We start from the raw sequence: 25,600 nt of genomic DNA on the forward strand, positions 1-25,600 counted from the left end.
TGCGAATACGACAATCTTAACCACAAATGTTTCCATCCAGTTTGTGTCTGTACATGCTTATGCAGTACATTTGTGGTGAATTTTGGCTTTGTATGCTTGCCATGTCTGCAAAGGTTTGATCTGCAGACTTCTCTACACCTTTTGATGGATAAGTGAGGATATATTAAAGCATCTCTGAGAATAAAGCAAAGGCTGGCTGTCTAGTGGTTAAAGCTCTGTGATGAACTGGGATGAGAGAAAAATATTGTAAGTTTTATACCTATATTTAAGGGACTCAACTACAGGTTACTCAAGAAGAATGTGAAACTCAGTTAATGGAGCAAATGAAGTAGCAAAGAGTGATTTTAATTTAGTACCCGTTGATACTGTATGTTCAGTGTCATTTCTATTGATACTCTAGGTAAAATATCTATATTTCTCCCCAGCATCCCACTCCCAAACTAGATTATTTGAGATTACGTTTAAAATAACATAAAACTGATTATGTAAACACAAAAAACACTGATACATTTCTAAATTATGTTTGTGAATAAGATTTATTTTCACACTGATGTTTCTTGTAACAGTCATATTGGTTGTCGTAGTAACAACACTAATGTCTGGAGACCAGCAGGAGGGGACTTAAAGAGTACATGTACATGCCATAAAAATAGATAGAGTACTATATATATATATATATATATATATATATATATATATATATATATATATATAGTAAACAAACAAACAATTTTTTTTGTAGGCCAATGCATTTGTTAAATTGTGTTTTGAGTAGCATTCGCCTATACAACTTTAAAGGGCAATAAAATTTGGCAATTTGTATGAATTTGTCTGAATGACATACAACTAACTTAAAAAGCTACCCTTGCAAATACAATGCTGACACGATGAACAAGTAACAATAATATATGCAATAGCATATCAATTTATTGAATAATTAAGTAAATACAACTCATTAATTTGCCTTTATAGAAAAAAAGCTCCTCGCTGGCTTTCTATGCTCTCTTTTAGACTACAACGTCTTAATCCTGTGCCATAGCTTTTGTAAAGGGAGGGGTGAGCGGGGGAAAATTCACAGTCTCACCACTAGATGCTAAAATTTACACACTGCATCTTTAAAATTTTTTTTTTCAGTGGAAATTCAGCACATTGGACAGCTCCCAGTGCTCGGCGCACACCCACATCTGATGCATAAAGTAGGCCTTTTTGTGGTTGCACTTCCTGTTTGTCTGAAGGAGTATTAAGAAAAGCCATATTATCATCAGAAATATTTAACCACATATGCATGTCACGCACGCGTCATATTCAGCTTTTAACCACAATATTGAACATTTGCTGCGGCTTTACTGTTTTGAAATGGTTAGGAGAGAACATGTTGAACTGAACCCATTGCAATACAACACGCAACCTTGTGAATTTTTTAGGTGAACTTTGATTTTAAAAATGTGACATTCATGACAGGCATAAATTGATTGAATGAATATGAAATGTCTCGAAAAGGATGCTTATAAATAATAAATAGTTAAACATATCAATCACATAAACTTCAGTTATCTTTAACGGTTTCATTTTTATGAACCAATCAGGTGCCTAATCACAAATCCAAACCACAGCAAAAAAAGTCTAAAAGGTAACTCGTGGCGCAGACCGTTTTAGGTCAAATCAGATAAGAGATGGAGTCTGCTTTAAGACCCTCAGCAGTGTCAGTTATTCACAATCACTCTCTGAGATGGAGAAGACAAGACTTGCTCTCATCGCACTCATTTGTAAGAACAAAATGTACTTCTTCAGCTAAATGAAAATGTAACATTTTTTGATTAACAGTACAATTTAAAGTGCTTCATAAAGTTTTTTTGTACTTTTGCAGTTTTATTGTTTCATCACAAAAGGAGTTTTGGAGAAGAAGTGGAGATGAAAGTCAGACCAGGAGAAAACATCACTCTCTTCTGTGATCGCTCTCTAAGTCTTGGTTCGGTCATTGTATGGATAAGAAACTGCTCTCACGAAAATCAGCCCTCTCTTATAATGGATTTTAGGATAATTGACCTGGAGAAATTTCAGCGATTGAACTTTATCCACAACCCCTATGATAATTCTCATGGTCTACATATTACTAACATCAGCGTCTCTGATCTGGGACTGTACTACTGTGCGGAAGTAGAGAAAAAAGTTAATCGAGACCAAAAAGGCATCATCTCCTCATCTAAAGCGTACTATTATGGAAACCGAACAACTCGTCTTTCTCTAGAAGGTATAAGAAAACACTTCTGTTAGTCAATTATTACATCAATGCTTGTCTAATTCTGGAAAACCTTACTTTCTCAGTGAAGTGATTCTTCTTCTTGTTCTCGTTTTTTTTTCTTTTTTAATAATATTAATTGATACATCTTTGTTTATTTTATCTTGATCAAGTATCTTCTCTTTCAGGACCCTGAACAGCACCTCCACAGCACCTCCTGTATCAGACTGTGTGCTCTGCCGGACGCTGCTGTTCAGTGTGTGTCCGGTGTGTGTTCTCCTCTCCTTCATCTGTGTGTTATGCCTCTGTTGTAAGAATACTACAGGTAATCATGCAAAGTTTAATACTCTTTCCTTTGCTCTGCTACACTCTGTACTTTAATATATAGGAAAATTTGTTTGACTGCATAAGTTAATATTCTAATACAGTGGTTCCATTTTAGGTTCTGCAGCTGATCAAAAGACAATCATAAAAATAGAACATTTTTTCAGGTATGACTTATCTCAACATTAAGTTAATTCACCACATAGAATATTTCAACTACAGGGTCTTTTTTTCTGTTGCTGAACAAGTTTTGGGTAACACCTTACAATAACGTTCCATTTGCTAAAAAAGTGAATGTGACAATACTTCTAAAACATTTATTAAACATTATTATTATTATTTATGTTAAATCAAACAAATAAAATCTAAATTTCTATCTGGTGACGCAATTTAATAGATCTCAGCTTACATTAACAGAATGTATTTTATATAACTAATGTCAACAAAGATCTATAAATACAGATATATTGCATTAAAGTATTAACAAAAGTTAAGAAAAGGGATCCTAATGTAGCATGTAACAAAAAAAAAAAAATTACAAAGACATAAATGGGTTACACTTTATTTTATGGTGTTGTTGTTACAATGTAATTATTCATTGAAGTACTGAGTAATATTCATTAACGCCATGTGCTTACTATATGGTTAGACTAGGGTTTGGTTTAAGGCTACTTGCATGCAGTTATGCAAGATTATTTTTTATTATATTAGTGTTAGTACAGTAACGCGTAACAGGGACACTGTAAAATAAAGTGGTACCTTAAATACATACATATTGTAATAAATGTGTTATATTACAGGAGAATGATGTTAGCGAGGTGTGTTATGCATCTGTAGACGTGGTGACCTGGAGACAAAACGGAAGAGAGAAGCGCAAGAGCCAAGTTCAGATTTCACTACTTACGCTCATGTCAGAACAGAAACCGAATAGATTTGAAAGATGCGGGAGCCATTATCATTGAAACATCCTGTTGTTGGCATGTTTGTTTGTTCAGATGTGTGTTTGATTAAAACACCGATGCAGGAAATGTGAAGCAAGAATTATTATTATTATTATTATTATCATTTTTATAAGCAGTACAGAATTAACAAATAAAATATTTACCTATAGTGTTTTAGTATGTTTGTGGACACACGGTGATGACCCGAGTAACAGGATGTGGAAGTGGGTTTCCTGTGTTGAGCAGTGTTTAGTTTAAGCTCTGTGTGACAAAAGCATAAAAAAGGTACTGCGCATGAGGGCCAGAAGGAAGTGCTGTAAACACAACGTTTTCCTTGTAACACTGTAGACAAAGCAGCTTTAACGCTGCCTTACATACAGGATGAAATAAAAATGACATTTTCTAAAGATTCTAAAATACTTCCTTCTTTCTTCAGAAATACAGTGATATTAAAACTTACGCCTCGGTTAGATTTTTTAAACGTGCATCACATGCTCATGTTTATTCAACTAAGCCTTTTTTTGATATCGTGGTAGGTCATCACAAATAAATAAATGTATGGGAAAGAACGATAAACAAACACAGACTAGAAGTTAACAAATTGTCTAGAGTTTTCTTTAAATGGACGGCCGCAACATTTGTCTGACTTATTTTTTCCAAAACGTTTCACATCCAGAAATCACATTCCATGCTAAATGAGAGCATTCTCATGTGTTTAAAAAATAAAATACTAATCTAAATACTAATCCGACGTCTTAGAAATTGTAAAGTGAACTAGAAAACCTACTTTCTTGCCCATTTGGATTTTAAAGTGAATTGAAGTAGAACTATGCAAGTTTTCTTTTGAGTTTTTCTTTAAAGGAGCTTTAATCTCTTGTCTGTTTTCTTTCAAAGAAAAGTCACGTCTTATCTTGACCACAAATGTTTCCATTCACTTTGCTCATATGTGTGCATATGAGATAGAAGATTGGAGATTGTTTTGTGTCTGTAAATGCTTGTGTGTAGGGTTTGTGTTGAATTTGGTTTGTATGCTTGCAATGACTGCAAAAGCTTGATTTGCAGCTGCAGACTTTTCTCTACACCCTCCGATGGACGAGTAATTATTACAGCATCTCTCAGAAAGAAGCACTGATTAATATGTGGTTAAATTTTCGGGATGAGCTTCATACACTCCAGTAACGAAAGCGAAAGTAACGTGTGTCCTAGTATGATATCCCATATACTCATAATTGGTGCATTGCATTCATCTCGTCCAAGTGCACACACACACACACACACACCAATGAGCAATGAACACACATCTGCAGCAGTGTAGGCAGCCATTTTTCTGCAGTGCCCAAGGAGCAAGGTATTGAGGCTGGAAAAGTCTGACAAAAAAAAAAAGAGTCACTGATCTCCAATTTAGTCTGTGTAACTGAATCAATCGCAAGATGCCCACTATTACAAGATGATTTAGAATTTTTAGCTTAAAAGGACAAAATTAGGTAAAAATTAACAAACAAACAAAAACAGGTAGACCACTTTCTACACAAAACAGTAACTGTCACAGCTTAGAAAAACAGGCTAATAAGGTAAAAAGGGGTGTGATACACACAAGGGTAACCAAGGCAACTAACAAGCAGACTAAAGAAACAGGAAGTGAAAACAGAAACACTGGGGCAAAGAAACTCCACTGTTTATTCGCGTGAACACTTTCAAACACTTTTTGTCTTTCATGCTAATTGCCTCAGTTTGCTTTTCTCACATGTTTATGCATCTTACTTCAAAAATATTATTTTTAGTTATTATCAAAATAATATAGTTATTAAAGGTTTTCATAGTGGGACGGTTATGATGCAGTGGTCCCCTTTGCACAGAACGTTTTAAAGCTCCCGGGTAAAAATCATTTTATGATTCATCAGGGCAGCGACATTTCAGCTGGGCACCTCAAAACACTAGTCACTGTTTTTTTATAGTGCGTATATGATATATGAAGATATACAGTAACATGACAAAATTCCAATAATCTTACAAATTGAAAAAAAAATTACTAATGTAATCAAAGGTATATCCACAAGTGGATAGGACAATATTTTGATTTAAAACTACATGTATGTACATCCTATGGACTAAAAGGATGAATCCCATCATAATATGAAGTACTGATACTTTTATAGTCATTCTGACTTACATTAAGATGAGGAACTGATCTTGAGCAACTGAATTTGCATGCTGTTCATATTTTTTTCATTGGATTTTTTCCCAGTAAAAATTCAGCACACTGGACAGCTCTCACTCCTGAAAGCACCGAACCACAGATACCTGCACCATTTCTAGCATGATAAGAGAATCCATTTTAGTACCTTAAAGACATATTTAGCAATTTACATTAGGTATGTTTATGTCACCAAGCCAGCAGAGGAGCCCTGACCTCTGGGTGATCTCACGATCACTCCTCTGCTGCTACTTCCTGTCAGAGGACTATAAATACTGCAGCAAGCCACTCAACTGCAGGTTGCATTGTTTCGCCTGTTGTATTGTAGTTATATCGTTCGTGGATTATTGTCTCTGGTTTTGACCCTGTCTGTATTCTGATTCTCTGATCGCTTGCCGCCTGACCTGACCTCCGCCTGTCTCTGGATTTTGTTATTGCCTCCTCCTATATATCTGTTAGCCCTGTTCGACGCCTGCCTGTTATGACCATGCCTTCGCGTTTAATAAAAGCCTGCACATGGATCCGCACGCCTCAGACCGTTCTTCGTGACAGAATGCAACCTCACACCAGGATCCAGCGGCTTTTCACCCGAACCATGGCCAGGTATGCACCTTGCAATGTCTTTGCTAACCCTCAAGCAGGGCACCCGATCACTTGAGGATTATACTCAGGAATTTCTGGACCTGGCTTACTTCTCTGATTTACCGGACTGTTTGCTAATTGAATTTTTCACGAGGGAATAAATCAGCCACTCAAAACACAACTTGTTCGAGAGGGTCCACGTGAATCACTGGCACACTTTATTGAGTTTGGTTTAGTGACTGTGGGGTCAGCTCTCACGTTGGGTATTATGGAGGAAGAAGACACTGCATTTATTCCCAAGATGGCCGCCTTCCCGAGCCGCTGCCCAAGATGGCCGCCTTCCCGAGCCGCTGCCCAAGATGGCCGCCTTCCCGAGCCGCTGCCCAAGATGGCCGCCTTCCCGAGCCGCTGCCCAAGATGGCGCCTTCCCGAGCCGCTGCCCAAGATGGCCGCCTTCCCGAGCCGCTGCCCAAGATGGCCGCCTTCCCGAGCCGCTGCCCAAGATGGCCGCCTTCCCGAGCCGCTGCCCAAGATGGCCGCCTTCCCGAGCCGCTGCCCAAGATGGCCGCCTTCCCGAGCCGCTGCCCAAGATGGCCGCCTTCCCGAGCCGCTGCCCAAGATGGCCGCCTTCCCGAGCCGCTGCCCAAGATGGCCGCCTTCCCTGAGCCGCTTCCCAAGATGGCTGCCGCCTGCCCAGAGCCGCTTCCCAAGATGGATGCCGCCTGCCCAGAGCCGCTTCCCAAGATGGATGCCGCCTGCCCAGAGCCGCTTCCCAAGATGGATGCCGCCTGCCCAGAGCCGCTTCCCAAGATGGATGCCGCCTGCCCAGAGCCGCTTCCCAAGATGGTCGCCGCCTGCCCAGAGCCGCTTCCCAAGATGGTCGCCGCCTGCCCAGAGCCGCTTCCCAAGATGGTCGCCGCCTGCCCAGAGCCGCTTCCCAAGATGGATGCCGCCTGCCCAGAGCCGCTTCCCAAGATGGATGCCGCCTGCCCAGAGCCGCTTCTCAAGATGGATGCCGCCTGCCCAGAGCCGCTTCTCAAGATGGATGCCGCCTGCCCAGAGCCGCTTCCCAAGATGGATGCCGCCTGCCCAGAGCCGCTTCCCAAGATGGATGCCGCCTGCCCAGAGCCGCTTCCCAAGATGGATGCCGCCTGCCCAGAGCCGCTTCCCAAGATGGATGCCGCCTGCCCAGAGCCGCTTCCCAAGATGGTCGCCGCCTGCCCTGCGCGCTTCCAACATGGCGCCTGCCGTGCAAAGCCTCCAGTGCCCGCGCCGCCGTGCCAAGCCTCCAGTGCCGCGCCTCGTGCCAAGCCTCCAGTGCCCGCGCCTCGTGCCAAGCCTCCAGTGCCCGGCGCCTCGTGCCAAGCCTCCAGTGCCCGCGCCTGCGTGCCAAGCCTCCAGTGCCCGCGCCGTGCCAAGCCTCCAGTGCCCGCGCCTCGTGCCAAGCCTCCAGTGCCCGCGCCTGCGTGCCAAGCCTCCAGTGCCCGCGCCTCGTGCCAAGCCTCCAGTGCCCGCGCCTGCGTGCCAAGCCTCCAGTGCCCGCGCCCGTGCCAAGCCTCCAGTGCCCGCCTGCGTGCAAGCCTCCAGTGCCCGCGCCTCGTGCCAAGCCTCCAGTGCCCGCGCCTGCGTGCCAAGCCTCCAGTGCCCGCGCGCGCGTGCAAGCCTCCAGTGCCCGCGCCTCGTGCAAAGCCTCAAGTTATCCCACCCTCCCACCCTTGCTACACGTCGTCAATGGATCCCAGCAGCCCCTGCACTCATCCTCCTCCCTCCACCTGGAGCTCGTCACGGGTCTGCCAGTCTCCATCGCCGCCGTGGGTGAAGGATCCCTCGCTTCACCGTCCCGCCTCCGAGTCCCAGACTCCACCTCGGCTTGTAGACCCGCCGGCTTCCCTTAGGCTCCTAGCTCCCTCCTCTCTACCGTGCTCCGTCATTCCACCAGCTTCACCAGGCTCCATCGTCTCTCCGGCTACGCCTTGGTCGGTCGTCGACCATCCGTCGCCTCAGGATTCCACTCCTCCAGCTTCGCCTCGTCCCTCCATCCCTCCGGCTCTGTCAGGCTCCTCCCTTCCCCCGGCTCCACCTCAGTCCTCTGTCGCTCTGGCTCCGCCGCGTCCTTCTCGTCCCCCGTCTCCGCATCAGTCGCCGAAGTCTGCGGTATCGCCTAGGACCTCCAGCGCCGCTGTGTCGCCCTGGCTCTTCGGCTCTCCGCCTCCGCCTCCGCCTCAGTCTCCCCGACCACCTGCTCCGCCGCCGTCGGTCGGCTCCATGGGGTTGATGACCGTTACCTCTCCATGGCTCCTCCCTCCGTCGGCTCCACCACTGACCATCATGGCTGGGCTCTGGATCGCCTCCCGCCCCAGACTCCTCCCGTCTTCACCCTGGCTCCTCCCACCGTCTCTTCCTCCCTGGTCTCAGTGTGCTGACTCCCTCCCGGAACCCCCTCCCAAGCTCACAGTTATGTTTTGTGTTGTGGAGCGCCAGGAGTCGCTCCTAGGAGGGGGGCTATGTCACCAAGCCAGCAGAGGGAGCCCTGACCTCTGGGTGATCTGCGATCACTCCCTCTGCTGCTACTTCCTGTCAGAGGACTATAAATACTGCAGCAAGCCACTCAACTGCAGGTTGCATTGTTTCGCCTGTTGTATTGTAGTTATATCGTTCGTGGATTATTGTCTCTGGTTTTGACCCTGTCTGTATTCTGATTCTCTGATCGTTTGCCGCCTGACCTGACCTCCGCCTGTCTCTGGATTTTGTTATTGCCTCGCCTCCTATATATCTGTTAGCCCTGTTCGACGCCTGCCTGTTATGACCATGCCTTCGTTTAATAAAAGCCTGCACATGGATCCGCACGCCTCAGACCGTTCCTTCGTGACAGTTTATCACAATCGTGCATTATTTTAGATTAATTTAAAACTATTAAAATATTTGAAAACATTTGTGGTGAACTCTTGGTTAAGATGTTTTTAAAGTAAAGTGAATTTTAAATAGGGTATATTTTTTTAAAATGTAATTTTTAAAATAAAATGTTTTAAAAGTGGGAAAAAATGCCATTAGGGTTCTATGCATAGTTTCCTGTCTAACACAAATTTGACAGTAAGAAGAACGTGATATACAGACGGTTCTTTATTCCTCTCTAATATTAAAAACTTTGTAGTTGTAGTTGAACATAAAGTATTGATTTTCACTTGTACTATGCCAAATGTCTCATAATTAAATGTAGTTAATTTCAGCTCTGCGAACATACGTCCGTGTTCGTTTAACTACAGTATAGAACATTAGCTGGATTTTTTTATCAAGCATTTATTGTGCATAGATGTGCACTTTTGCAAAAACAAAAAAACCACATGAAGGCTAATGGAAACATTTGTGCATGCTGACCAGTGATCAGCTACGAGATGTGAAGTGAGCGATAAGATGTGATCTGATAAGCGGGTATGAATAAAAGACTTGTGGGTTTCCTGTTTTGACATGTTTAGATGTTGAATTAAAACCATTACAATTAGACAAAACTAGGCATAAAAAATGATTTATAGGCAAACTTTGATTTAAAAGACATTAACACTCTTGGCAACACCTGAACTGACTAATCACATTTAAAATATAAATTACTAAAGTTATCTTGAGTATTTCTGTTTTCCTGAACCAAAGAGGAGTTTAACAACAAAATCAAATCAAACTAATCAAGTCTACAAGTTAACTGGTGAATGGTTAAAAATGCTCTAAAAACTCAATTTACTGTCAAGCCTTCATCATTCAGACCATTTAATGTAGAATTTTCCATTGATGTGAGCCAATCATATAAAAGACCCTCACCAGTGTCAGCGTCACACTCACAATCGCCGCTGAGATGGAGAGGACGAGACTTCTCATCACGCTCATGTGTAAGAAAAACATTGTTCTTCAGCTAAATGAAAATGTCTCTACTATAAAGATTTTGGAATGAAAGCATAATTTGAAGTGCTTCTTAAAGTCATTTTGGGCTTTTGCAGATGTCTTGCTGTTTTATCAGAAAAGCAGTTTTGGAGAAGAAGTGGAGATGAAAGTCAGACCAGGAGAAAACATCACTCTCTTCTGTGATCGCTCTCTAAGTGTTGGTTCATTCATTGTATGGATAAGAAACTGCTCTCACGAAAATCAGCCCTCTCTCATAATAGATTTTAGGCAGGGGTTTAGATTGGGCCTGGAGGCCTTTCAGCGATTCAGTTTCATCCACAACCCCTATAATAATTCTCATGGTCTACATATTACTAACATCAGCATCTCTGATCTGGGACTGTACTACTGTGCGGAAGTAGAGAATAAGGTAAATAAAGATGAAAAAGGCATCATATCTTCTTCAGAAGTGTACTATTATGGCTTCCAAATAACCCGCCTCTCTATGGAAGGTAAGAAAACATTTCTTTTAGACATTAAAACATCACTGCTTTTGTAATTCTAGTGAACTTTATCGGAGAAGCAAGAAGAACAGTATTAAAACACAAATTTATTTATCTGTGTTTAGTGTGTTCTGCGCCACTGACTTCCTGTTCTGAAGGCTCTGCACCTCCTGACTGTGTGCTCTGCTGGATGCTGTTGTTCAGTGTGTGTCCGGTGTGTGTTCTCCTCTCCTCACTCCTGTCCTCCATCTGTGTTTACTGCTACTGTTCAGCTCAGACCTCAGGTATCTCATTTGCCGTTCATTTCCATAACACCTTTTCCAATATAAAACATAATGTTTCTGGCCAGTCTTTTGTTAGAAATCAAATCTGCAAACAAAAGATACACGTATAGTACAATATTTTTTAAACCTAAGAATGCTGATAGTTTTGTGTATATAGTTTTGTTTTGTGGTATAAAATGATTTTGCTCGTTTCATTTGCAGATGTCAGTGTTTTGGTGGCAGTCGTCACAAAATAATCTGCCCAGACTATAGATGCTGTATATAGTCTAACATAATGATGAGGAAAACTATACAATTATACAGTAGTATTTATTTGTTTGGATGGTATTGACATCTAACAACTGTGTTCAGGCCTGTATAGTTTTCTCACTGTACTTATTTTACTTTCCATATTTAGGTTTTGCAGAGATATTTGCAGCGGATGTTATTCAGGTATCTAGATTCATAATTTGTTTCAGGAATTTTTAGCTTTGCCATGTCAAAAACAATAGCTTAGTTTGTGTCATGTCTATCTTCTATTTATTTCAGTGGGATCTAATGGAGAAACATCAGTGTGATTTGAGGAAGACTGGAAACATCTGCCTCCACACTGAAGTCTCTTATAGACTGCTAACATCTGAACATCCCTACGCCAAGATGTGATTCTACCTGCTCGATTTATACAACTTACTGCAAACTTGCTGCTTACTTAGGGGGCAGTCATGGTAATGCATAGGAAGACTGATCTGTCACCAAAGGTCAAATAATTGTAACCAATTAATTGGCACACTCAGGAATTGATGTGAGCTATATGCCTCAATGCAAATACATGCAAGAAATCAAGAAAAGAATAATGGAAACACACTTGCTTGGTGATAAGTAATCTACAAGAGATGTGAAGTGAAGGATTGATAACGTGTAAAAGCGTCAAATGTGAAAAGGTTGTAAATGGTCTAAACAAGGCCTGCGGGCTTCCTGTCTCCATCTGACATGCTTAGATGCTGTTGCGCAATAGTTTTTTATTTTGATCCTCTACAATAAAACAAAGACAGATTAGAGATTTTCTTATTGCATGTGAAATGTAAAGCACATAATCTTTTATGTCAGAATCATTTGATGCTAATCATACCTACAGTATTATCAAACAAAGTTACATTTTGTATGCATTGAGACTCCCAGCAGTGTCAGTTATTCACAATCACTTTATGAGATGGAGATGCCAAGTTTGCAAAAAAACAGGTCTCTTTCTAGAGCTACTAATTGAGAAGGCCCATGGATAGAGTGGTGATCAAGAAGCTGATCATCCAGACATTAAACACACAAAAAAACAGCACAGAATATTGCATAGAATACTGACAAATAAATATATTGTCTCTATGTTAATTACCTCAGTTTTCCACATATACATATATATATATATATATATATATATATATATATATATATATATATATATATATATATATATATACACACACACAAGAATATATAACAAAATTAAAAATAAATAAGCAAGCTAGCATGCCTAAAAATAAATGTATTACTGACTTGTGTATACATAAACAACAAGGTCTGTCAGGTGGAATTTTTCATATTTCTCTTGTCACCTCTGATTACATTGATTTTTGAGGAAATGGTTTTATTTTCAGTAGAAATTCAGCACACTGGACAGCTCCCAGTGCTGAATGCACAGAACAAAGTTTTTTCCTAAACTGTCAGATGCATACTATATTCGTGGTTCTTTACTCCTCAACCTGTTGTTTTTATTCCCACATTGGCCTTTTTGACCCATAAAGACCACTTAGTCTTGCTAACATTTCTTTATAGTTTGTAGGTGAACGTGATGTATTGATCTTCACTTGTGTTATGCAAAATTACAAAGTCTCATAATTAAATGTAGCTAATTTCAGCTCAGTGTCATTTTAACCACAGTATAGAGCACTTGAGCAAGTACTTCTTCCATGCAAAAATACGTGCACGTTCACCAAAAGGCAAAACCACATAAAGGTTAATGAAAACATATGTGCTTGGCGACCACTGATCAACTAAAAGATTAGTTTAATGTCAAGTTGCAAAAGTGTTTGTAAGTCGTATGGATGAAAGACCTGTGGGTTTCCTGTTCTGAATTAAACTCACTAAAATCAAACAAAAAACTTTTATAGGTGAATTTTGATTTAAAGACTGACACTCACGAGAGGCATAATCATAGAATTTGAAGTGCTATTTTGTGCTTTACATTTTTACAGTCTTCGCAGAAGAAGTGAAGATGAAAGTCAGACCAGGAGAAAACATCACTCTCTTCTGTGATCGTTCACTAACTTCTGGTTCCAGCATTGTATGGATAAGAAACTTTTAATGAACAAAAAAATCAACCCTCTCTCATAACAGATTTTAGCCAATGGGGCTTTGTGATATTTCAGTGATTCAGTTCTATATATCCCTTACCTAAAATAAAATAAATTTTCATTGATACTTTTCTGTTTTATTCTGAGCAAGTATCTTCTTTTTCAGGACCCCTGAACAGCACCTCCACAGCACCTCCTGTATCAGACTGTGTGCTCTGCCGGACGCTGCTGTTCAGTGTGTGTCCGGTGTGTGTTCTGCCTCTGTTCTAAGAATACTACAGGTAAGCATTCACTTATTCCCAATGATTTCTGTTTGTTTAGTTGAAACAAAGTGCAGAGCTCTGACTTCAGCACTTACGCTCAGTTAAGAACACAAACCGAATAGACCTAAAACAGAAAAGTCAGAGGTTTGTCATGTAACACAACAAGCTTGAGGACTTTTTATGTAAAATATATGTTATTCCATACTTGGATATTATCACTCATTGATTTTTTTTTTTAATGAGATTAAAAATTCAAACCTGTAAAGTTGTTACTCTGGTATTCAGAGCATCAACAGTATTTTTCACCTTTAATAAAAATGTGTAGACAAAAACTTTGTAGACAAACAGTGATGATCTGAATAACAGGATGTGCTAGTAGGTTTCCTGTGTGAAGTGGTGTTCGGTTTAAGGTGTGTATATTTCTCTTAAACGGAATAACTACCGAGTTTATCAGACACAATTTTACAATTAGCCCAGATTCTATTGTCTATTCTATTGTCTATTTGTCTTAATAATATAAAGAAAGAAGGCAATAGTAATATACATTCTTTTTATTACTTTCCTTCAGACTGATACATGTTAGGTCTACCTGTTTAAGTGAGCATTTAATTTTGAAAAACAGTTCAGATAAAATTGAAATCAAAACAAATTTGACTTAAATATTCAAAGCATGGGATTTTAAAAAAGGGATTTATACAATCACTATTTGTATTTTTGGGTCTTGCATTATTCTCAGTTAAAAAGAGAGGAATCTTAACTGCATATTTTGCATTCAGTTTAGCGCTTGTGTGCTTGTGAGAGATATAGAAAAGGAAATAGGCTGATGTGTGTAAAAGCGTATATGGTGTGTTTGTGGTTAATTTGGTTTGTATGCATGCAGTGTTTGCAAAAGCCTTTCTTATGACTGTGCTTGATGAGGAAGTGTCACGCTTGCTGCATCTCTAAGAGTTAAGCACAAAGCAAGACGGCACATTTCCGTATTTCTTTGGCAATGTACACCATGTGACAATTTAAATGTACATATGATGTTCAAGAATAAGCACAAGATAAGAAATATGTGTAAAAAATATGCTTTTTCTATCTGGAGACTCGCATATAACAGACGTCTAAAGAATGACAATTGTCCATGTTCTGTCTGAATGCAAATCATTTTGTCCAAAACATGTCCAAATGCTTGTTATTTTACACATTTAAATTATATTTATACGATTAATATCTTACATTTCTATGTAAAAGTTATAACAAAAAATAAGTCTTATCAATTAATGTGATTCAATTGGTTTGGTAAATCATCAGTCAAGTCCTAAAAGATATATTAAAGATAAGTAAAAAAACAAAAAGGGAAGAATATATTCATGTATTGTTTAAGGGTGTAAGTAGGTATATTTGTGTTTCATGATTAATTAAAAAAAACATAATTAAAATGAACCAGAAGGTGGTGATAATGGAGTTTCTGCAAGAAGTGTTTCACTGTTCCAATATGAAATCCATTCCACGCAATGCAGAAAAACCAGTCTGACAAAGAAAACTGTTATTAGAAGGTTATTGCAGTAACTCTGGTTTTAGTTTAATTAAAAGAGTGGCAAATAAGGTGTGGGTGATAACTAGAGTATCTCATCTCCACAATATCTACTGCAATGTATTTTCATTTTTTACATAATATTAGTATTAAATAGTAAAATAATAATAAAAAAATATTAAAAATAAATAAATAAACTAATTGCCTATCAAACCCTCTCAGTTCAGTTCAGTTCTGGTCTATGCATATGTATCTATGGTTACTAGCTGATGACAGTTTTGCAAAGACCCGCCCTCCTTACTGTTAGCAAGACTGACAAATAAATGGAGCTCTCACACTACACATGCATTCTCACGCTATTAAAAATACATCACAGAGCAAAAAGAAAACTGACAACACATGACAGAAAAGACAGATCAGGTTATTTCTGATTAAACAAGGTCTCGTGACTCTCAGTGCCACATGTGTGTCGCATTTTCTGATTCCCCATCATTATGCTTTTTATATTTTCTGTTATGTCTAATCACACTGGATTTTATTATTTTCAAGACAGATATACATGGTTGTGCCAAAATGCAGGGATGAAGTAACGAATTATGAACACTGTTTTAGTTGAGTACATTTCAAGGGATGTGTCAGTACTTTTACTCCACTTTTATCCTCTGTTTGTTTGGTATAATAATTTGGTCATTATTAGCGTAAAAGCATAAAAGTGATCTGAAAGCAACTACGAGCAAGGAAAACGCAAAAACTTTCATCTTAGGTTACGTCTATTTATTGATTAAAAGCTTTCATGAGAAGTGCATGTAGATTATCGGTGTCTGAAAGCGCAACAAAAAATGTACTTTTTATGAGGCTTAGACTTTTTGGGGTCACACAGAGGTTTATGCGATTGAATTGTATTGAGTCTGTTATGGCATAGCGTCCTGGTTTGATAACCCTTAGGTCTCAGATGAACCGCAAACAGCGGATACAGCAATGAAGGTGGTCGGTATGGAGGTTTATCCACCTCTACAGTCTATTTATAGCAAAATTGTTCTCAGACAGGTGAGGAAAATGATTTTGGACGCATGTCATGTGCTTTATGCAGAATTTGAACTACTTCCATCTAGTCCTTTGATTGATAAATAAACAAATAAATAAATAATCCCACACTGTTAAACATTGGCAGGAATTTACTGAATTGAAGAGTATTAATTTACAATAATTTACTGTATTAAGGAATGAACTGAAATCAATGCTTACTGGGTCAACAAATGAGTGAACGAAAAGCAGAATGGTGCTAATGTCACAGTAATTCACTGCTCTTGTTTTAATGTGAATTCAAATTAAAAAGTTGTCTTAAACTGCACCACTGTAAGAAATGTAGTTGCTCTGAACTAGTCGCGTCAGAAGTGTGACAAAAGAGAACATCGAAATATATTCAAACTAGAATATGAAATAAGCTGTTTCATAGCACTGTTGAGCTTTTTTTGTTTTTAAATGGTCAGTAATGTGTTTTTAATAATCATGTGTAATACCTGCTTGTTCTAGTGTGCCTTTAAGAGAAGAGACGACAATATCAATATCAGACCAACAGAAATAACATCAGTCTGGTTAGTAATGTGTGACGCTGGTAATGCTGATAGGAGATTTTTAATAAGATCTTGAGATATTTAATGTCTTATTTATTTCAACTGATTTCATCTGTGTCTGAAGGCAGTTGTATTTCTTGTGTTTCTCTTTCATTCAGTGATTCTGTTTTTTAACAACAGCTGTTCGTGACTAATGCTCAATCATCTCTTAATTGATCACAGAATTATCTCATTACCTTATGCACCGACTTAGTGTTACTTTAACACGCTGTAGTGTGCACATATAAGTATTCATTTAAAACTGACAATTTTGCTGTGGGTTTTAAAGGGTTAAAGGTGTAAGATAAGACCCCCGTTACAGTAAAAATTATTTTTAAACAAACAAGCAAAAACACAAAAACCCCAAAAAACCCAATGATTTGAGTTAAAGGCATGTTTTCTGATTCATACTGAATTATTTTTTTCTCAGGAGACTGTAAGTTCACATACTAACACAATACAAATACTAGTATTTTAAACTTTGTTTGAAGCAATTGGAGCAGAGTTAAATTCCAAGTTAGTATAACAGTAACACGCTGTAAAAATGCTGTAAAAATTAAGATCTCATTTTTTAAAGTCTAATTTCATCCATCAGTCACTTTAATCACAGTATAGAGCATTATTAACTAGTCTGAGCAAGTACTTCTCTCATGCAAATACTTTTAATAAAACACTAAGCCACACAAAGGCTAACGGAAACATTTGTGCTCGGTGACCTGGTGACTAGAGATGTGAAGTGAGTGTAAGTAGTCTGCTTGAAAGAGTTGTGGGTTTCCTGTTTTGACATGTTTAGATGTCATATTACATGTTTGATATGTTTAGAAACTTTTATATGTAAAGTTTGATTTTAAAAGACTTATGATTCATGAGGAGCACGAATCACCTATTGAATTTGTAAACACCAAAATGTCTCAAATGAGGATGCTTTATCTCCATGTGTGAATCAATTCTATAGTTAAACATATCTATCAGATAAAAAAAACGAGCATAAGGTAACTGGTAATTGGTTAAAAACTCTGACGCTCTTTGTATTTCCAAACAACAACTCAATTTACCAACCCTTCATGACACAGAGCGTTTTGGGTAAAACTTTCCATTAGCGTGAACCAATCAGATGACGTCTGCATTAAGACCCTCAGCACAGTCTCTGTCAGCGTCACACTCACGATCACTCGCTGAGATGGAGAGGACGAGACTTCTCATCACGCTCATGTGTAAGAAAAAATATACTTCTTCAGCTAAATGAAAATGTCTCTACTGTGAATATTTTGGTATGATCGTGCTACATTAAGTTATTTTGTGCTTTTGCAGTTTTCCTGTTTTATCAGAAAAGCAGTTTTGGAGAAGAAGTGGAGATGAAAGTCAGACCAGGAGAAAACATCACTCTCTTCTGTGATCGCTCTCTAAGTCTTGGTTCATTCATTGTATGGATAAGAAACTGCTCTCACGAAAATCAACCCACTTTCATAATAGATTCAAGACAATGGGACCTGGAGGCCTTTCAGCGATTCAGTTTCATCCACAACCCCTATAATAATTCTCTTGATCTACATATTACTAATGTCACCGTCTCTGATCTGGGACTGTACTACTGTGCGGAAGTAGAGAATAAGGTAAATGAAGATAATAAAGGCATCATCTCCTCATCTAAAGTGTACTATTATGGAAACCAAACAACTCGTCTTTCTCTGGAAAGTAAGAAAAAAGCTAAATGTTAGTCATTATTATTGCTTTTATAATTCTTAAACTTTACTGGAGAAGCAAGACAAACTGTTTTTTTAATCATTATTAGCATTTGTATTTATTGACTTCCTGTTCTGAAGGCTCTGCACCTCCTGACTGTGTGCTCTGCTGGATGCTGTTGTTCAGTGTGTGTCCCGGTGTGTGTGTTCTCCTCTCCTCACTCCTGTCCTCCATCTGTGTTTACTGCTACTGTTCAGCTCAGACCTCAGGTATCTCATTTGCCGTTCATTTCCATTGTGTTTTGAAATGAAATATGTTACATGTCATTACAGCTGGAGTGGGAGTCATTTTCAGCCCTGAAGTTTAAACCCTTAGACGGCCCAATTTGGAATATTTATTTATTTGTTTATTTATTTCGGGCCACCTTTGTGCTTTCTATTATTAATATGTAATATTTATTTTTATTATTAATAATTTTTGCTTGCCATATCTCCAACAATTACTTTTTTTTTCTCCAGTGAGGTAAAAAAACCTGTCAGGATGATCAAAATGATGTCATTAGTAGGGATGCCAAATAACTTCAGAAATTGATAATGAGGACAATTTCTTCTCATTCTTTAATAAAATATTCTTGTATCCTTTATAAAATATTTTTTTTTCTTTAAGAAAATAAGTGATAAAATAAAGGATGTGCTGTACCATTATGTGTGCTTTTGTCTGCCTGCAGAGAAAGAGTTCTCAGAAATAATCACAATTGTTTTGCTTCACTTATTAATGTACAATTATTCTAATTCTATTTAATGTTGTAAAAACAGATGTCATCGGATTGAGTAAACTGTGCCATTAGCCTATGACTTCACCAGTGTATAAGTTAGGAGCTAACATCTATCAGTAGTTCCCGTGTTCAGACCTGCATTATTTTCTCACTGTTCTTATTTTACTGCCATTTTAGGTTCTTCAGATCTACTCACAGCAGATGTTATTAAGGTATTTAGATTTATAATTGTTTTCAGGAATGTTTAGGGTATGCCATGTCAAAAACAATAGTTTACTTTGTGTCATGTCGATCTTCTATTTATTTCAGTGGGATCTAATGGAGAAACATCAGTGTGATTTGAGGAAGACTGGAAACATCTGCCTCCACACTGAAGTCTCTTATAGACTGCTAACATCTGAACATCCCTACGCCAAGATGTGATTCTACCTGCTCGATTTATACAACTGTATTTATTTCTTTGATACTGACACTTGTCCTTGTTGAACTCATACTGTCTTTTTGTGGGCACAGTGGGCCAAGGCCATACCATACCAAACATACCAGTGTGTGCTTTGCTTTTACACGGTTTGCTTTTTGTTTCTTTGTGTATTTATATTTTGGGCTCTGTGTAGCTGTATTATTGTATTATTGTATAATTGTTTTCTATTTTGTAATAAATCCATCGATTTGAAATCCTTTTGACTACTGTACATTTTCGACAACATAGACTAGAGGTACCCAACCTTGTTCCCGGGGATCTACCTTCCTGCAGAGTTCAGCTATGGGTCACTACCATTCATACACTACAATTCAAAATGCAGAAGTGTGAAAGAGGTCTACTGGAGGAAGTGAGAGACTATATGTTTTTGAATGGGTACCTTCCAAATGTAATGTTGTTTTGGGACAAACTGGGTTAGAGATAAACTTAAGGCTAATATATTCATACTATACGTATTCAGAATCCCACATTTTATTCAGTCAGTCTATTAAGGTGTATCATGCAGACGTTTGAAGTGCATTTTTCTTTTGGAATTTTCAGTGTGAACGTCCTACTTATAGGAACTATATATTTTTATTAGCATTAAAGCAACATTAAGATTAAGCAACTGCATTATTTTTTTTATTTCTGTAAATGTGTTATATTCTTCTTTTATCTCTAATCACATTGAAGTGCCCCTATTATGAATTTTGGAAAATTATCTTTCATGCAGTGTGTAACACAGCTCAAGTGAATGAAAACATCCTGCAAAGTTTTAAATCTGAAAGAGCTCTGTGTATAAAGTTATTGTTTCTCAAAATAAAGAATGAACTCTGAATAATGAAAAAGGAGTCGTTTTTAAAACGAGTCCCAAGCCTTTTTTTGATGTTGACCTCAAAATAAAACATTAGCATATTGCCCGCCCACCTGGTGATCTTGTTGCGTTGGTCTGAATGAAAATGCAAATTAATTATTTGCCACTAGATGCCACTTTAAAGATCAAAAACACTGCTTTATATGAAATTGACCAACCGGAGGGGTTTGGAAAAACTAATCGTTGAATGAATCGTTGGGGCATGGTTGAATAAATAAGGTAAAAATAAATGCAGGTTAGGAAAATGAAAGTGTTTTTTGACCTTGCATGCATATCAACCTGTTATTTGGGAGTCCCAAAATCAAATCATAAACCTTCATAACTCATTTTATGGGCACTTTAAGGAAATCATTTTATTTTTCACTAGAAATTCAGCACTTTGGACAGCTCCCTGTGCTGAAAGCACTGAAAAACAGACATGCCTTATTTCTGATACATACATTTTTCCTATTTTTTATGGAAGTGGGATATTAAGAAAAGCCATATTAGCGACTTGCTGAAACATATCACAAAGTAACATCACATATGTATGTTCATTCAAATCATGTTGAGCTTTTAATACTATTTTTTAATAATTTTAAAATATTTGCAAACCTTTATCTAGCAAAAACATCTCTAGATATTTTTAAGCAAATTTTAAGTAGGTTATAGTTCATTCAAAAGGTTTCCTGACATGGGCAAAATGCTGTCAGAAACATACTGGTTCTTCACTCCAGAACCTGTTGTTTTGTTCTCATGGGACTATTTGATCCATAAAGACCAATTAGTCTTGATTGATCTTCACTTGTGTTATGCCAAATTACACTATATAATTAAATGTAGGTAATTTCAGCTAGTGGACGTCTGTCACTATAGAGCATTCATAGCAATTTTGACAAGTTGAAAGCTAGAAATACAGCAGAGGTACGATCATAACACATGTTCATTACAGACATTGGCTTTTTTCTGAATACCAGAGCTACCAGAGACTTCAGTACTTGCGCTCAGTTCAGAACACAAACTGAACAGACATCAAATATAATTGAGCTGGATTCTAGTAGGTTTCCTGTGTGAAGTGGTGTTCAGTTTAACGTGTGTATATTTCTCTTAATGTCAGGGTGTGGTTTAACGTGAAGGAGCACTCGATGAGGATATAAGGTTAACGAGTTTAATCATACACATATACAGAATTAGTATCTCGGGCAGGTAGGCAGACAGGCAAATAAACTAAACCACATAAAACATTGACGAGATCGGACCAACAGAACTGAAACCACAGGACTTAAATATACAACGTAAATACTTAAACAAGACAGCTGAACACGATACGACAATTAACTAAAAGTAGGTCACACAGAACACGTGGCACACGACAAAAACAACTGAATAATTGCAGCATTTATCAATTTTACAATTAGCCCAGATTCCTCAAAACACACTCTGTGCTGAGCAGGTTAGTGTGTTTGGTTAACAGCTTGTGACTAGCACACAGACAGTCTTAAATATATCTTAATAATATAAAGAAAAAGGAAAATGCCCACAATAGTTTACTCCCCAGTAGTAATACACTTTCTTAGTTTGTTTCTTTTATTACTTTCCTTAAGGGTCTTGTATTATCTTTAAACAAAAATGTTCCATTCAGTTTAGCGCTTGTGTGGTTATGAGAGATATAGAGAAGGAAATAGGCTGATGTGTGTAAAAGCGTATATGGTGTGTTTGTGGTTAATTTGGTTTGTATGCATGCAGTGTTTGCAAAAGCCTTTCTTATGACTGTGCTTGATGAGGAAGTGTCACGTTTGCTGCATCTCTAAGAGTTAAGCACAAAGAGCAGGTTTCAGTTCTTGCAAGACAGCACTTTGGACATTTCCGTATTACTTTGACAATGTACACCACGTTTAAATGTACATATGATGTTCAAGACTAAGCACAGGATAAGAAATATGCTTTTTCTACCTGGAGACTTGCTTTCTCATTGCATATAATAGACATCTCAAGAATTACAATGTGTATTTTCACTTGTCCATGTTCTGTCTGAATGAAGTCACTTTGGTGGTCAGATCAGTCACTGGGTTTAGTTTTACTAGAGACCAGAGGGGGCAGTGTGGGTTTGCCTTTTGCAAAATCTTGGAAAATGTCTAAAATATGTCTGAATGCTTGTTATATTACACATTTATATGATTAATATCTTTAAAGCACCTGAAAAAGTTAAATAGGAAATACATATCAATGTTATTCAGTTGGTTTAGTCTCCCTAATTGTGTTTGGTAAATCATTAAAGTCTTTAAATATTTATTAAAGATAAGTAACAAAAGAACATGTGATAAAAGAACATATTCATGTATTGTTGTTCATGGGGCAAGTTGGTATGTTTGTGTTTCAGCCCCTTTAAAAAAAAACATTGAAATGAACCAGAAGGTGGTGCTAATGGAGTTTCTGTAACGCCCAAACAGCAGAGGGAGCCCTCGCTCGAGTACTAGCTGTGCTCGATCCTCCGGCTTTCTCTGCATCTACTTCCTGTTTGTGGGCTTATATAACTAGAGGCCCTCCAAGAGTTAGATGCAAAGTATTGCCAGTTAACCCTGCCTTACCGAGTGTTATTCTTGTTGTTACTGCCCGACCTCTCTGTGTATGATTCTGCCTTGTTCTCTGTCTGACAAAGAAAACTGGTACAGAGTTATTAGAAGGTTATTGCCGTAACTGTGGTTTTAGTTTAATTAAACGCGCAAAAAAATTACTTATTTCATTACTTTATCTTAATTTGGATTTGGCATTTAGTTGCTTCTCTTCAATCATGTTGCTTCTATCTTGTGCTTTCTCTATATTTTTAAATTATGTCCAGAAAAATATTTATATTTATATAATAATAATAATAATAATAATAATAATAATAATAATAATAATATTTTTTCTTTTACAATGGATAACTAATTACAAAGAGGTGTAACATCTAATTAATTTTCTCATTTAAAGGATTACTTGTGTTATACTGATTAGAAAAGGAATATTAGACATTCTTTAGATAGTATCACACACAAACTTTACAATTTTGCAATATTGTGAATTAAATGTAACTTTTTGTGTTCACTAAATGTATGCCGAACCAGTAGAAATTCAGCTCCTTCAATAGCTCCCAGTGCTGAATGGACTGAATAACAGACTGAATCTGTTGAATATATAAAGTAAGAAAGGGGAAAGGCTTTTCCCTCTTACGACAGCTTTCTCCGCCAATTTCACGAGGTGTTTGAGCATTCTGCGAGCGGAAAGAGAGGAACTGCAAGCGCAGGCAGCCGATTACACGCTTACATTCCCCACCCTCGCTGCACAAACTGGATGGGAGAGCGATCCGCTTAAACTGCTGTACCGCACAGGACTCAATGTGGAGTTGCAATCCGAATTTGCTTGGCGTGACAAGGGTAACACTCCGGAGCAGTTCATGGAATTAACCATCCATATCGACAATCTACTGCGCTCTCGACGGACGCTCACGCCTCGATCAACCAGCCCCGTTTCTCAACCCCGTCTCGAGCCCGAGGCCATGCAGATCTGGGCTACTCACCTCTCTACGGAGGAAAGGGAAAAACGGATTTGCAACCGTCTGTGCTTCTACTGTGGTCAATCGGGTCATCTCAGAGCTTCCTGTCCCGAACTGCCCTGCACAACGAAGATCAAATATGGTCCCATAATAAGATTGATTTCATCACAGATCTGACCAACTTAAATCAGCACACCACCATACCTACCGTCGTAGACCGTTTCTCCAAGACCTGGCTCCATATTTCCCCTCACTAAGCTTCCCACAGCATTAGAGACAGCTGAGGTGCTCATGGAGCAGATCTTCAGGTTTTATGGACTAGCGGAGGACTTTGTGTCAGATCGTGGTCCCCAATTCACCTCCAGAGTTTGGAAAACTTTTTGTCAGCATCTCAACGTTAATGTCAGTCTCAGCTCAGGTTACCATGCAGAATTCAATGGCCAAGTAGAGAGACTTAATTTAAGAGATCCCATGCTTCCTCCGTTTATACTGCCACAAGAATCAGTCTGACTGGAGCTGTAACCTGTTGTGGGATAATATACTCAAAACTCCCTCAGAAAACCAGCCAGCGGATTCACCCGTTTTCAGTGTGTTCTAGGGTTCCAGCCCCTTCTATTCCCGTGATCAGGAGAACCTTCAGATTTGCCAGCAGTGAATGATGGGTTGCAGACAAGTGAGGAAACCAGGAACGTGGCTCAAGTACACCTCTTCATTTAGTAGAATTCACATTTATGTGAATTTGAATTAAAGATGTTATGTATATATGCTATTTTAAAGCATTGATATGACCTGTTTAGGGTTACATAAAGTACAGAGGTGTACCTTTAGGAGTTACTGTTCCATTGAGAGCTTTTTTTTTCAGGGAGTGTTTGAAACTGATTTGAAAATAAAGCTGTTTCACACACATTATGTTTATAATCTTACAAAATCCAAAATGATGAGGAAAGCTCTGTTACCAATTATACAATTATACGAAATAGTTCATTTTGTGTCATGTTGATCTTCTATTTATTTCAGTGGGATCTAATGGAGAAACATCAGTGTGATTTGAGGAAGACTGGAAACATCTGCCTCCACACTGAAGTCTCTTATAGACTGCTAACATCTGAACATCCCTACGCCAAGATGTGATTCTACCTGCTCGATTTATACAACTTACTGCAAACTTGCTGCTTACTTTTGCTCACTTTTAATTTGAGTAATTCTTACAAATGTTCCCATCTGATTATGTGCATATGAGATAGGAAAATAATGCACAGAGTTTGGTTTTAGTCTGTAAATGTTTATGTGGTAAATTTCTGGTCAATTTGTATTTATATGAAATTGATTTGCAGCTGCATACTGAGAAAGAAACACAGACCGATAGTCTAATGGTTAAAGAAACATGCCACTATTTTTGGAAAATAGGCTTATTTTACTTACCAGAAGTGTATGTGCATGTCAGCAGATAAAAAATACTTCTGTATTTATGTCATACATGCATAGTAATTAGTTTACATTCAGACAAGGGTGGTCGTTTAGTAATGGTCGTTTACTGGTAACTAATGTGATACTTTACTGTACTTACTAACATAAAAATGTATCCTGCCTCTTCCAAGCTTGGCAATTCGGGTGGATAGCAGCCATTATTTTGAAGCTCTG

The 25,600-nt window shown here is 38.4% G+C and overlaps 1 protein-coding gene and 1 long non-coding RNA gene across 3 annotated transcripts; both read left to right on the forward strand.

Moving 5' to 3' along the window:
* The first annotated feature begins 10,127 nt into the window (after positions 1-10,127).
* On the forward strand, positions 10,128-11,599 carry LOC122352717. 2 transcript variants are annotated; one of them, XM_043250318.1, is made up of 5 exons: positions 10,128-10,158; positions 10,267-10,662; positions 10,779-10,937; positions 11,335-11,369; positions 11,466-11,599. In XM_043250318.1, the coding sequence occupies exons 1-5, from the start codon at positions 10,155-10,157 to the stop codon at positions 11,577-11,579; spliced, it is 708 nt and encodes a 235-aa protein (XP_043106253.1). In that variant the 5' UTR covers positions 10,128-10,154; the 3' UTR covers positions 11,580-11,599. The 2 variants fall into 2 exon arrangements, with proteins under 2 accessions (XP_043106253.1, XP_043106341.1); XM_043250406.1 differs by having other exon boundaries at positions 10,267-10,580; positions 10,812-10,937.
* Positions 11,600-18,538: 6,939 nt separating this feature from the next.
* LOC122352814 lies at positions 18,539-20,104 on the forward strand. The gene is made up of 3 exons (XR_006251927.1): positions 18,539-18,608; positions 19,292-19,326; positions 19,424-20,104. It is a non-coding gene; the product is annotated as an uncharacterized LOC122352814 (long non-coding RNA).
* Positions 20,105-25,600: the final 5,496 nt, after the last annotated feature.

Source organism: Puntigrus tetrazona, chromosome 1, assembly GCF_018831695.1.
Source record: "Puntigrus tetrazona isolate hp1 chromosome 1, ASM1883169v1, whole genome shotgun sequence".
NCBI lineage: Eukaryota > Metazoa > Chordata > Actinopteri > Cypriniformes > Cyprinidae > Puntigrus > Puntigrus tetrazona.